General features: G+C 63.9%; 1 protein-coding gene across 8 annotated transcripts in view; it reads right to left on the bottom strand.

Moving 5' to 3' along the window:
- Positions 1 to 13919, bottom strand: part of Kcnt1 (potassium sodium-activated channel subfamily T member 1) — a 58090-nt gene that overhangs the window by 25563 nt on the left and 18608 nt on the right. For 4 of the 8 annotated variants that reach the window (XM_078048657.1, XM_078048655.1, XM_078048652.1 and 1 more), the window contains exons 2-9: positions 5737 to 5816; positions 5175 to 5274; positions 3167 to 3223; positions 2750 to 2798; positions 1986 to 2045; positions 1779 to 1853; positions 1463 to 1546; positions 717 to 811 (exon numbers count right to left, since the gene is read on the bottom strand). In XM_078048657.1, coding sequence (XP_077904783.1) covers positions 717 to 811; positions 1463 to 1546; positions 1779 to 1853; positions 1986 to 2045; positions 2750 to 2798; positions 3167 to 3223; positions 5175 to 5274; positions 5737 to 5816 — 600 coding nt within the window. Of the gene's footprint in view, positions 1 to 716; positions 812 to 1462; positions 1547 to 1778; positions 1854 to 1985; positions 2046 to 2749; positions 2799 to 3166; positions 3224 to 5174; positions 5275 to 5736; positions 5817 to 10858; positions 10901 to 13919 lie in introns of all 8 variants that reach the window. The other 4 variants (XM_078048658.1, XM_078048651.1, XM_078048653.1 and 1 more) reach the window with 2 other exon arrangements.

The following is a 13919-nucleotide window of genomic DNA, read 5'->3' as shown; positions in this document are numbered from 1 at the left end:
AGCTGGACACCTCCTTCCTATGCTCAACTGGGGGTCGATCGGGCAGGGCCTGGGGTCACTCCCTGGTCCCACGATGTTGGCACAGCCGGTGCTCAGGGCCCCTGGGGTGGACAGCTGGGTGACACAGGGCTGCTGGGAGGAGACTCACCCTGAGTCACCCTAGACTCTAGCCTTGGACATCTGTTCCAGATCCTCTGAGGTCTGTGTGTTGTGGGTGGGGTGCAGGGGAGGGAGGGCAGAGAGCACAGGGCACCCTCTGCCCAGAGCCTGGGGGATAGGAAGTGGTAACAGGGCCTCTCCAGGATCCATAACAGGGCCAGAGCACAGGTGGGTGCAGCAAATCTACCCAAGTGGCTGGAGGCTTGATTCCAGGAGAACCCTCCAAGCCCCTGCCCTGGCCTGGCCTCTGCTCTCAGGGTGGCCTCAGGCCAAAGGCCGCATCCCACTTGAGGGCTAGTCCCAGCTTCAGAGCCCAAGGCATGGACCAGGAAGCCAGATCCCAGAGTCCTGGGCCTTGGGGGAGCTGGACTTAGGGGTTTGCTCATGGGGACATGGGCTCAGGGCCACTCCTGGACCTCTGTGCCAGCCAGCTAAGCCACCCCCTGCCCCAGACCTTGACCCCAGAGCCTGGCTCTGTGCCCTGAGCTGTCACTGCCTCTCTGCCCAGGAGCACACTGTCCCCGGCTGCTGGGTGGCCCTCAATGCCCAAGGCTCACCCCGTGAACACGAGGCACAGCAGGGTGCAGAAGAGGATCAGGACCTGGTTGAACATGGCCGACTGGGTCCTCAGGATGGCACGGTGGAAATCGTTCTGTGGAGGATGTGGCCATCAGTGGTCAGGGCTCGGTCCCCCACCAGAGCAGATAAACAAGAGGCAGGCTGCAAAGCCAGTGGCCTGGCACACCTCCCCTGGGCGAGGGCCACAGGGCAGCCTGGATTTGGGTAGGCCACTGACCTCGCTTCCTCTCTCAGGAGCACCCCGCCCCCCTGTGCCCCAGGAGGGCTGAGGCCCGTAGGAGACTCGATGGACCAGGCATTTCAACTTCACTGACCATTAACCCTCCTGGGGCTGTGAGTCTGGGGGCCTGGGGCGGGGGCAGGCTTGGGAGCACAGAGGCTGACCTCCCTAGATCTCAGCAGGCTGCCTGCAGCCCGGTTTTCTTGTGGGCCCAGAGCTCACGGTCTTGGTTCTCAGAGTCTTGGTTCTCGTGGTCCCAGTGCCCGTGACCCAGGATTGGTGACTGGTCTCCCGTAGGCCTGCTTGCTACTGCCCATGGCCCCATCTCCTCCCCAGCCCTTTCCCAGGTCAGGAGAAGCTCTCTTCCCAGACATTGACTGGGGCAGGTCACAGTGACAGACGTTCCTGTTGGTCACATGGCCTCCTGGCAGGCAGCCTGGTGGCCCTGGGGCTGGGTATGGCAAGTCGCCTCTGCAGGTGGGCAGGGGTCTGGCTCTTGCTTACGATCATATTCTCCAGTGCGTGCTTGGCCAGCCAGCAGTTGAGGAACACCGGGATGAACAGGTTCCGCAGCGGCGGCCAGAAGATCTGTGGGGAGATGGCGGGGCTGGGGAGGGAGAGGGCAGGACTGGAGGCCCTGGAGAGGGCAGGACTGGAGGCCCTGGAGAGGGCAGGACTGGAGGCCCTGGAGAGGGCAGGACTGGAGGCCCTTGGGGGGCAGGTCTGGAGGCCCCTGGGGGGGGGGAGGACTGGAGGCCCCTGGGGGAGGTGGGTGGGGGCTGGGACCACTGGGTGAGGGGTGGGATTGGGGCTCACCCACCGTGATGATGAAGGGCAGTGTGTTGACCATCTCTAGGATGAAGGACACTCGGATGATCTGCTCCCAGATGTTGCCCTGGGGGTCAAAGGGGGCTTCAGAGCTGGTGCAGGTAGGACAGAGGACAGGGACGGTGCAAGGGCAGCCTGGGAGGTCAGGGAGTGGTGCTGGGGGCAGGAGTGAGGAGGAGGCAGGATGGTGGGGACCTACTTTGTAGCTGAGGTAGATGAGGAGCATGGTCTCCAGGAAGCTTATTGTGGCCACGATGACCTAAGAGGAGAGAGGGACAAGGAGCAGACGTGGGTCTGGGGTCTGAGGCAGGGCCAGGCCACGTGTGTCTCTGGGTGAGCACCCTTTGTGTGTACGTGTGCACAAGGCTGTGGGCTTTGGACAGGTTCCTGACCAGGGGGCAGCCTGAGGGGCAGGGACCATGGAGAGCGGTCATGCTGCTGCCCCAGGAGGTGGAGGTGGGCCATGAGGGCCACATCGGGGGCTCTGAGATGGTGGGACAGGGCAGGGCTTGCTGGCAGTCTGCCAGGGAAGGGCTGGGCTGGGTGGAGCCTCTTCCAGACACAGCCTCTCTGAGCTGTGAAGTGGGGCCTGAGGCCCTCTCTGGGGGAGGCCAAGCATCCAGTCATGAGCCAGTGCCACCACCCAGAGACCTGAGCAATGGCAGGGCTGGGGAGACCCCCAAGAGCTGGCCTGGGCCACCTACCCTCCCTTGCATCCCCTAGGGAGACAGCAAGCTTGAGGGGTAGCAGGAGGGAGAGGTTCCAACAAGAAATGGAGGGGGGTGCGCCCCAGCAGTCCCTGGGTGTGTCCTAAGTGCCCCCTGAGCCCAGCTCCATCCTGGAGCTCATCAGGCCTGGGTCCCCTGCCCACTGGGCCTGGGTGTGTCCCAAGTGCTCCCTGAGCCCGGCTCCTGTCACGGCTGCCCTCTGCTGTGGGGAGAGGAGCAGGTGGGGCACTCTCACCTGAATCGCCCACAGAGCCATCTTCCTCTCCACCCACAGGATTGGGGCCCTGGGGAGAGAAGGCAGATGAGCCTTGGGCAGGGTGCAGCACCAGGGGCACGGCCATCAGTGTCTCCCTTGCCCCTGGGCCCAGCCCAGACAGGCTCAGGAAGAACATCTCAGAGGCAGTGGGGGCCCCACAGCCAGAGGCAGAGACTAGCTGGGGGACCCCGTTGTCCCCCTCTGAAGGGGACATCCCCATCACTGATCCCAGCCAGGGTCGAGAGGGCAGCTGAATGTGTCCACAGGGACCCTGGGCAGCATTCAGGCTGAGGCTGGCCATTGCCCTCAGAGGCTAGGCAGCGTGAACTCCATCCACACTCACCATGTCCACCCCATGTCCCCTGACCCTGGCAAACAGGAGCAGCAGGAACTCACCAGTTGATCTCAGAGGAGGAGCCATTGAAGGTGTACTTCTGCTTCACACAGCCCCAGCTGCGGACAGACAGAGAGCTGGCCTGGCCACGGGCCCTCCGGCCAACCCCAAGGCCCTCCTTGGGCTGCCATGGGCTCAGGGTACATGGGAAGGGGACCCGGCCCCAGGTACCGAGGGGTGCCAGAGCTCTAGAATTTTGTCAGAGACCCTGCAGGGATGACGTGTGGGCTCTGCTTGACAGACCACACCCTCACCTGGGATCTGGGTCGACAGTGAGACTCTGGCAGGAGATAGCCAGGGACTCTGCATGGTCACACACTCCCTGGAAGGTCCCACACAGCCAGAGGCAGAACCAGGGGCCCTCCAGGCCTCCTGAGGCCAAGCCACCTCAAACAAGGCTGGATGAGGCTTAGTGGGGACCAGGCTCCTGCCCCAAGGGGCTGGCTCAGCAGTGCAGGGCCCTAAGCCACTCTGGAGGACAAGTGTGTCCAAGCCGCCTGGGATCAGCTGGCTGGTGGGTGGCAGGGCCCAGTTGGCAGGCAGGGCACAAGCTTGCATGCCCGTTGGCTGCTTCTGAGCCTATGAGAGGGGACCCCCGCCTCTTTCCTGGCCTACTTCCCTCCAGAAACTCCCCAGGGTTGGTGCAGACTCAAGGCCATCCATGGTCCACCACTCCCCTACCTCCGGCCCTCTCTCCCAACATCTGCCCGCCTGTCTCTCGTCACCATCCATCCCTTTATCCACCCACTCACGTTCTCACCTGGGATCCACCCGTGCGTCTGCCCCAGCCACCCTCTTACCTCTGTCCACCCACCCACCTTCCATCTATCCAGCCATCTACCCCGCCATCATCTGCCCATCCATCCAGACCTCAACCCGTGACCTCCTCACCGTCTCTCTGCCTGCCCACCACCCTCTCACCCTCCTCCCACCTCCACCCACGTGCCAGGCGCTGTGCTAGGGATGGGTGATGAACACCACACACTGGGCCCTCTGGGAAGGGGACCAGAGGCCCAGGAGCTTCCAGGACTTGGGGAAGGTGAGATGGACCCAGAAAGGTGGTTGAGAGTCAGTCAGAACTGCTGTGGGGGGCTCTGCCGCCCCTGACCCGGACAACCACAGGGGTGTGTTCTCAGCTACGGGTGGGGGTCTCTGGCCTGGGGATGCCAACTCCTATTAAACAGTGGGTGGGTGGCAGACGAAAAGGAAGGTGAAGAGCAGGTCTGTACACAGACAGCCTCCAGGGCCAGCTCCTTCCCGGCTCAGCTTCCAAGACCCCCGCAGTTAGGGACGCCTACACTGAGGGGCCTGAGAGGACCCCGAGCCAGTGACCAAGGGGAGGCGGTCTCCAAGGACATTATTCAAGACAGTCCGGCCCTGAGGGCTGCTGGGCCAACCCAGAAATGAGAAGAGCCTGACCCAAGCATCCCTAAGCAGAGACCCAGCAGCTTCCAGGGAAGGATCGGGGCTGGGACTCAGCAGCAGCGGGGAGCAGGAGGACCACACAGAAACCTCCAGAGAAGTTCCCCCCATTCCTCGAAAGGCTCCTGCAGTCTGCAGGTGACTCTTCCTCAACATGGCCAGAATACGCCTGCCCTGACGGTGAAGGAGTGACCCAGGAAGAGGCCGCCGTGGGCCAGGAGGGTCAGGTGGAACCTCAGAGAGGGGCCAAAGCCCTAGCCAGTTTGCATCCTGCTGCAGGGGGCTCCCCCAGAGGCTGGGACCCTCTTGGAGTGAGTGTGAAGACCCTCTCTCATGCAGGGGACACCTGGACCCTCCAGGCTCCCTGGACCTTCTGGGTCTATGTGCAGCCACACATGTAGCTCCAGCAGGGGGGGTTCCTCTCCCCACGCTGAGCTTGGGCAGCATACTAGGCATGGCTTTGACTGGGCACGGGGCTTCCTAGAGGCCAGGCTGGGTGCTGGGTGCAGTCCCCCCAGGACCCAGGCAGTCAGGTGCAGCCCAGGGCCCAGGACCCCTTCTTCCTCCAGCCCTACGGGTCACACCCACCATCCGATGCCCAGGGCCGGGTTGTCCAGCAGGACCCGGATGATGTAGAGCAGGCAGGTGAGGAGCTTCAGGGAGAAGTTGAACAGCCGGATCCTCAGGCCTGGGGGAGGCAGACGTCAGGCAGGCCCGCAGCCCCCTCCAATAGCTCCACCCTGGAGGCCCCACCCGGGCCCCTTCAGGAGGCACCATGTGCCCACTGCACAGAAATGGAGTCAGGACCCAGGGGGTTTCCTGAGGCTGCCCCTCCATGGCTGGGGGGCCTGGAGCCCACACACGTAACCTCCGAGCCCCTCTCTGACTCCCTGGGAGGTCCAGGGTGGCCAGTCTTGAAGCTGGGAAGGAGTGAGCAGGGGCCTGCGTGGAGGAGGCCTTGCCCAGCCCCATCTGGTGTCCAGCAGATGGGGCAGTGTCCCCACAAATCCCACACGGCTCCCAAGAGATGTGCGACTCTCAGGCAGAGGGAATGCCCCGGGCGCCCACGGCTCAGCGACACAGCCCCAGCCACACTGGCTTCCTCTGGGGCCCCTCCCCTCCTGCCTGGGAGCGCCCAGCCCCCACTCACTGGATCTTTGGTTTTTGATGAAGAACAGTTTGAGCCGCTCCTTGAATGTGTTCTCATTCACGTAGAACTCCACCTGGACCCTGGGGCAGGAGAGGGGACGGGTGGCAGCCAGCGGGAGCCTGGCGGGGAGGCAGTCCCAAGCCCCACTGACTTGTCCCAAGCTGCAGGACTGAGAGGCATGCCCACCTTGGACCCAGGAAGCCACCTATTACAGCCTTCCCCGTGCCTCCCCCAGCACACGAGGGCCACAAGCCACTGCCTGCTCAGCGTCCAGGGCCTGTGGGCCCCAAGGAGGCTCAGGCTATGGCACTCACTGGGCTTTGGGCACACAGAGCTCAAAACACACCCCAGGACCTATACGGAGTCCCCAGAAGCTGACGGTCATTCATGGTCTGGTGGCTTCTGGTGGCTGGGTTCTAAGACTACCGCTCAAAGCAGCGTGAAACTCAGGCAGTCGGGCCAGGAGGGCTACAGGCAGCAGTCAGCCTGAGCTGCCCTGCAGGCCAGCAGTGGAACTCCCTAGCACAGGCCCCTTCCCTTGAGCTCCCCTGCAGCCCCTGGCCATTGGTCCCAGGCCCCCGTCACTTACACACATGACTGCCTACAGGCCGTCTCCAAGCCCTCTGCCCAGCATGGGCTCTCTGCAGTCCTGAGAACAGACCACAGTGGAGCCAGTGGGAGTGGCCTGAGGGTGCCAGAGGGCGCCAGCACATGGCCCACCCACTGCTGGCCCCATCTGGTCTCTGGGAGTAACATGGAGTCTGATGGCGACAGCTACTGCCCGGCTCTCTGTGCCCAGCTCTGCTGGAGTTCGCGCCCCGTTGGGGCTCCATGTCCCACCGAGGTGAACCGCCAACAGTCATTCCAAGGATGACGAGTGGGGCTAGAGCCGGGCTTCCTGCAGCTGGGGTGGGGATGGCCTGTCCCCCAGGGCCATGCTGGGCACCGACCTCAGCATGACCTTGGGCGTCCTCTATCACAGGCTGAGTCCCTCCCTGCTCCAGAGCAGGGTCAGGTGGGGCGACTGCGTGTGGGTAGGATGACGGTGTATGTGGGGCACACAGTCCCCACCTCGGCACAGAGCAGGGTCATGACCTGGGAGGGCAGCGGGGCAGAGGGCCCACGGGCAGAGTCCTGCTGTGTGGAGGAGATCACCAGTGGAGGCGAGGCCAGCGCAGGCCCAGGTCCCTGTGCCCACCTCTCCCCACTCCCCATCATCAACCACGGGCAGGGGCCTCTCCCAGTGGCTGGGCCATGAAAGCTCTCCTCTGCATGGGTGTGGGCTCTGTGGAGGCAGCTGGAGAGTCTGAGGTCACTGCCTGGCCCGGGCATGCTGCCCCCACGTCCTGAGAGGCATTTGAGACAGGTGAAAGGACGGGGGGCTGAAACACTATAGTATTCAGAGGTGGGCTCTGGGACGCAGTCAGTAGCCTGGAGCCCAGGAGGGAGTCCTGGTGGCCTCACAGGAGGAAGAGACAGACAGCAGGAGTCATACACGTGGGTGCACCCGCGCCAGGCCCTGCTTTGACTGCAGGCTCTGCCAGCAAGAAGCCATCACCAGATGTGGCCCCAGGACCTTGGAGCAGACCACGAGCCAAATAAGCCCCTTTCCTTTACTATGCATCAGTCTGCAGTCCGTAGCTGGCAATAGAGACCGACTGCACCCTCCCGACGTGGACCTGACCCTGTTCGCTCTGACCCCCTCCCCTCCCCCAGATGGGCTGGGACCCAGGTACTTCCTACCTCCTCCAAAGCTGCCCCCCACCCTCTGTGCAGCTAAGAGCCCCCAGCTCCAGGTCTACCCTGTGCCCTCTGCCTGGTCTCACTGGACAGTTGGACACCATTTCATGGGACATTACTGCTTGTCCACCTGCCCTGCCTGCTTCCCTAAGGCTCACCTCTGACCTCCCACCATCAGGCCCAAGAGGCCCACCCAGCCTCCCCTCCTTGGGTGGACGCCTTGCCCACCACAGCTCAGGGTCCTCTATCTCTGGGCACCCCCCCCCCCACTCCTGGCTCCCTGTCTTCTGCCCTCCAGGCTCTTTCTCTGCCTCTCTGGCTCGTCCTGGCCCCTGGGGCTGGCTCTGCTCCGGCTCCTGCCTTCGGCTCCCCCAGGCTCTGAGCTCCCCAAACGCAGCTGCCTGCAAAGACCACGAAGCCACTGCTCCGCCCCACAGTCAGGGAATGGAGAAGCCCACCCGTGCTCCTGCTGGCCTGCCTGCGGCTTCCAGGTAGCAGTGTCCCTGCTTGGGCACCGGGGCGGGGGTCAGGCCTGCTGACCATAGCTGGTCACACCCTGGCCTCTGGTTCCAACACCCCATGAATAGAACACAGGGCCACCACTCAGGGAGTGAGTGCCCGGTCAGCTGTGGACATCCGTCTAGGCAGCCCCCAGGGCTCCGGGTGGGCAGCACCCACCTATGGGGGAAAGGGGTTCTCCATGAGGAGCCAGAGAAACCCGCGGGACCTGGCAGCAGAACTGGAGCCCTGCAGTGCCAGAGAAATTAATGATGCTTGGCTTTTGATTTGTGATGAGCTGTGGCCGCCACTCCTGACCCCAGCACGAACAGTAGACCACACTGTCTTCTTCCCCAAAGCATGCTGACTATGCAGCGGCCCTGAGGACCCTCCAAGGGCCAAGGGCAGCCCTGGGGAGGGAGCCTGGCTGGGGTTGTGGGCCACCTCCTCCTGCAACGGGCACTCGCTGGCTTGTTCTGAGCTCCTAGGGTCACAGCCTGCAGTCGGGGGCCCAGGCTGCTGGAAAGCCAGACCTGGCCACTCCTCACCTGCCCTCCTGGCTTCCTCTCCTCCTCCCCAGGGAGTGGGAACAATGGCAGGAACTGCCTCCCACACTGTGTGGGGGCGCCTGGCAGCCAAGGTGCCGTGTCAGTGAAGTGAAAATCAGCCCCTGCACGTGTCCCCGCTTCTTCTGGATGTGCGCCCAGAGGAGGTGCACCCAGGGGAGGTGCTCCCAGGGGGGGGCTCCCAGAGGGGGGTGCGCCCAGAGGGGGCTGAGCCCAGAGGGGGGTGCGCCCAGAGGGGGGGTGCGCCCAGAGGGAGGTGCTCCCAGAGGGAGGTGCGCCCAGAGGGGGCTGAGCCCAGAGGGAGGTGAGCCCAGAGGGAGGTGCGCCCAGAGGGGGCTGAGCCCAGAGGGGGGTGCGCCCAGAGGGGGGGGTGCACCCAGAGGGAGGTGCTCCCAGAGGGAGGTGCGCCCAGAGGGAGGTGCGCCCAGAGGGAGGTGCGCCCAGAGGGAGGTGAGCCCAGAGGGGGCTGAGCCCAGAGGGAGGTGAGCCCAGAGGGAGGTGAGCCCAGAGGGGGCTGAGCCCAGAGGGGGCTGAGCCCAGAGGGGGGTGCGCCCAGAGGAGGTGCACCCAGGGGAGGTGCTCCCAGGGGAGGTGCTCCCAGGGGGGGGCTCCCAGAGGGGGCTGAGCCCAGAGGGGGGTGAGCCCAGAGGGAAGTGAGCCCAGAGGGGGGTGCGCCCAGAGTGAGGTGCGTCCAGAAGGGGGTGCGCCCAGGCCTGTGCGGTCACTCTGACAGTGCCCACATAGGCAACTGGGAAACCCAGCGCCATCTGAGACTCCTCAGGCTCCAGGCTGCCCATTTGTGGGCTTGGCTCCATATAGCACTGGCCATGCCCACTGACCTGTGTGGGACCCAGGCCCAGCTTGGCCTTGAGCCTGGAAGAGCAGCACACCACCAGCCCAGCCCTGGGGAGGGCAGTGTGGCCCTGGCCCTGTGGAGTGGACAGCTGTGTGGGAGCTGGCAGGCAGGCTGCCTGGGGTCAGGTTCGTCCTGCGCAGTGCCCCACAGCAGCACAGAGGGCTGGCCAGGGTGGGAAGAGACACCCAGGTGCCCCCATGCCTGATACCAGTGGGGGCCTCAGCAGCAGCCCTGTGACATGCCGCCCACCCCTCCTGGAAACTCCCGGCAACCCTGGGTCTGGCCAGCAGGATGGGGTAGGCACCTAAGCTCCCCTAGTTCCTCACCCACGGTCCCAGGCTAGCTCCACAGGTCCGCCTGCTGTCCCAGGTTAGTTCACTGCCGGGCCCTGTCACACCCCAGCCCCACAGAGCCTGAGGAGGGGTGGGGGCCTCAGGGTCATCCTTCCTCAGTGCTCAGAGGGGCCCCTGCCTACCCTGGCCTGGGCCCTGCAAGCCCAAGCTGGGAGACAGGGTTGGGGTTGGAGGAGAGTCCAAAATGGCCAGGGAGGGTGGTCGGGGCTTCCTAAACTAACAGATGACCTGGCCCGTTCCTCCAACCACTCTGCTGCCCTGGAGTCTGCAGGGTCTTTGTTCTGGCCTTGGGCCTCCCAGGGCCTAGGGACACTGCTCTGACCAAGGCCAGCTGGACAGTGGTGTGGACCACAGCCTCGGGCAGCTGCACAGGGTCATACCCTACAGGGCTGAGGCCCAGCTCCCAGGGCCTCCACTAGCCTGTGGGGGCGTGGGAGAGCCCGGGGCAGCAGGCCAGCCTCCATCTCACGCCTGTTATCTGTGGTTGGTGCACGGGGTGCAAGGCTGCAAGGCTGGGGAACAGGCCAGGGTCAAAGCTGTAGCCCTCAATCCCACGGGAGGTACCAGGCGAGAGCCACAGCAGCAGGTGGTTACTACTGCCAGTGACGCTGGTTAATGGAACTGTTAATGACAGGCCCCACTGGGAGGCCGACCCGGTGGAGGAGGGAGGGCTTTCCCAGGGGCTGCGCTGACTCCTACCTTGGGATCTCCTACCATGGGACCTCAGCCTGAGCTGGAGCCACAAGTGCAGCCGCGGAGCCCCTGGCCCCAGCCTGGGCTGTGGCAGGAAGGGCACCCCTTCTGCAAGCCACCTGGCTCCTGGGGACCTCGACCTGCACAGGCAGCTAAGGGGGCTAAGACCAGGCACGGGGTCATCCTCACGCCTGCCCTGTAGGGCACCGTGGCAGGTCCCATCCTGGCACCAGGGTGCCCCTGAGAGCCTGGCCTCCTCAGCAAGGCACCACCCCCACCCCTGTGCTGGCTAGACATGGCCCTGCCCAGCTGCAGGGCCAGGGGCCTGGCAGAGTGTATTTTCCCATGGGGACTGGTCTGCCAGGGTGTGAGGACACATCTGTCCCCAAAAGCCCCCTCCCCTACAAAGCACTTACTGAGAGAGGGAGGACTCCAGGCTGAAATCCTCCACGTGGGGCCTGGGGACACAGCAGACTCATCAGCACAGAAGGCAGGTAGACAGAGGGCTGGGCTCCAGGTAAGGTCCGGGGGCGGCAGGGCATGCCCATGCCACACACCCTGCCTGCAGAGCCCCAGCACACGGCCAGGTGCCAGGGCAGGCGGCCCAGCATGCAGGGTGGGGCAGGGTGGCAGCCAGGCCACCTTGGTCCGCTCACCTCTGTACCAGGAAGCAGCACAGCCCACCAGGGAAGCCAGAACATGCAACCCCCTGCACTGGGCCCATTGGGGTGCCAACCATGAGGACAGTGTGGCCTGCCTTCAGCCGACACACACCTGGGAGCCACTGCTGTACCCTGCCCAGCGCTAAGCATGCCCAGGCCCAGCAGCACCAGGAACAGCCCTGTCAGAAGCACTTCACCCCAGGAAGCTGAGGGTAGCAGCAGCAGCCGGCCCCAGGGTGGTGCAGGGGCCTGCGGGGCTTGCTGCCAGGTGCCCACTCCTCTTCCACTCCCTGCCACCCAGAGACCTGGGGCTTGGCCGGCCAGCGCTGCCCCTTGGCTTCCCTGACTGGGCTGGCTGGGACTGGGGGTCGACGGCTTCTTGGGGGTCAAGGAGTCCCTGCACAGGGCCAACCTGGGCAGCCTGGCCAGGGTTTTCCCAGACTGGCCGGTGGGAGCTGCCACCAAATTGTGTGGTTCATACTGGACAGGAGCTCAGGGCAAAGGCTGGAGGGAGTAGAACTCTACCTTCATGTGGACTGGGCAGTGTGGGGTGCAGGGGTTCTCAGTCTCCCCAGAAAGGACTTCAGGGGAGCCTCTTTTAAACTTCAAAGCAACCACTTTCCCGAAAAGGAAACCAAGGTTCAGAGCAGTCTGCTGCCTTCCCAAGGCCTCCCAGAGGAGGAGCGGGGAGCCAGGCTGCCCAGCTGTCAGCACCTCTGCCGTGGCCTGGGCTGTACCCTCTGGTGGGCAGGCTCCCTCCTGGTGCGCCAGCCCTACAACCTTCTGCTCTCTTGTCCTGGCAAAGTGGAGACTGGACCCTCCCCTGGGAGGGCCAAGGTCCTGGCTGAAGTGGCTGTGGGTTGACAGCTCCACACAGTACAGGGGAGCCCAGACTTAACTGGTCCGAAGGCTCCGAGTGACCAGGAGTGCCAACAGGTTCTGTGCTGCATTGGCTGGGGACCCTCTCACTGGCTCCAGCACAGCCCAAAGTCTTGAGCTGGGGCCAGGCTGCACCAGGGTCTTCAGGAGGCCAGCTGTGACTGGTCATAGGAGGACCAGGAGTGGGTGCTGCCCAGCTGGGTCCCCTCCGTGTGTGGCTCCTTTAGGCTCCTCTCCTCACCCAGCCCTGCCCGGCTGCCTCCTCCTCCTGGCTATAACCTGGATAGAGGTCTGCTGCCCGCTGCCCACAGGGGCCCTGTGCTCTGCCTGAGAGCCTGGTCCTGAGTGTCCAGGGCAGGCCCTACCCACATAATGTCCCCTGGCCTGCCAAGCAAACAGGTAACGGAGCCCAGTCCCATAGGAGGGACAAGGGCCTGTGAGCAAAGGGACAGGGGCTGTTTGGGCCCAGGCAGAGCTGGCTGAGGATGGAGCCTGGTGACGTTGAGGTGGGTCATCTAGGCTGACCCCACCAGGCTGCATGGGGAGGGAGGGAGGAAGAGGCAGGGAAGGGAATCTGGATTCCCATCCAGAACACCTAAGCCCAAGATGGCCCAGCAGGACCTGTCCCAGCAACTAGCGACCTTGGCCCCACCCAGCGCCTGTCAGCCACCCAAGCCTATTGCTCTCAGAGCTGCACAGGCCTCCCTGGAGCCCTCCCTCTGCTCACAGTGGGTCAACACACCTCGCAACAGGGACTGAGGAGGGATCTGCCCACCTAGGAGCAGCCTGAAGGCTCCCTCCCACCCGGAGCCCAGTGGGGTCCAGGGAAAAGCCCCTATGAGGAGGGGCCAGGCCTAGAAGGGGCAGGCTCAGGGCCCAGGCCAGTGAGGCAGCTTCTCCAGGAGCCCCGCTGCATTGGTGGGGCAGGTGTCTGGGTGTCCTCTACCCTCTGCCCTGAGTTCCAATGGGTGCTTCAAGGGAGAGGGGTTCCCTGATCAACTGAGTGCACATGGGACCACTGAAGTCTCAGGTCTCAGTAGGGTTTGGCAAGGGAAACCACTTACTCTGGACTAAGTTTTGTTTCCCCCAAATTTACATGTTGAGCCCTGACCCCCACAAGGCAGCAGGGTACTCTCTTTGGAGACAAGGTCACAAAGGTTGAAACGGGTCACATGGTAGGCCCTAATCCAGGAGGACTAGCACCCTGCAGAGAGATCAGGACAGACACACACAGAGAGATGGCCCTGGGGCCTGTGAGCCCGCAGGGCCTCAGGAACCAGCCTGCCCACATCCTGATCATGTACACAGCCTCTAAAACTATGAGAAAACTCACTTCTGTGGCTTAAGCCCCCCAGTCAGTGGCCGTCCCACCCAGTCATGCACCAGTTAAGGCGGGAAGCCGCATCTATGAGGGACCCCTCCCCCAATGTTTGGCTATGGTCAACGATAAACCAGCCCAGCCCCGGTCAGCAGATCAGCACGCTCTAGGGGAGAGGAAGTAACAGGGTAGGGGTGGGCGGATATAGTGTGGGGGCTCCTGAAGAGGAGCTGTTCTGACAGCGGCCACCACAGGGGCCCTGCGGAGGGGTGAGCACCAGAGAGGGGCTCTAGGCGGAGGCTTGGTGTGTGCAGAGCTGGAGTGCTCAAAGACCATAGGGAGGACCAGCATGGTGGGCAGCAGGACACACAGAGCTGAGAGGGACAGGGTGCTGCGTAGGATGGGGCAGAACTAGGCTCGTGGAGGGGTGTTGGCTGCTGTGAGCATCTGGACCTGCAGGGCAGGAGGAGCTGGGCAGGGCAGGGGCTCTGTCCACTGTGGCCAGGCTTTGACAGACTGGGCACCACAAACCCTGGAGTTCTGGACTACAGAGTACAGGGCCACGTTGGAGCCTGAGGACCTGCCCTGTGGAGGTGCTAGCCGCTGACAGCCAGGGAC

Source organism: Ictidomys tridecemlineatus, chromosome 4, assembly GCF_052094955.1.
Source record: "Ictidomys tridecemlineatus isolate mIctTri1 chromosome 4, mIctTri1.hap1, whole genome shotgun sequence".
NCBI classification, from domain to species: domain Eukaryota; kingdom Metazoa; phylum Chordata; class Mammalia; order Rodentia; family Sciuridae; genus Ictidomys; species Ictidomys tridecemlineatus.
The sequence above is the reverse complement of the archived record's forward strand: the minus strand, read 5'-3'. Positions and strand labels throughout refer to the sequence as shown.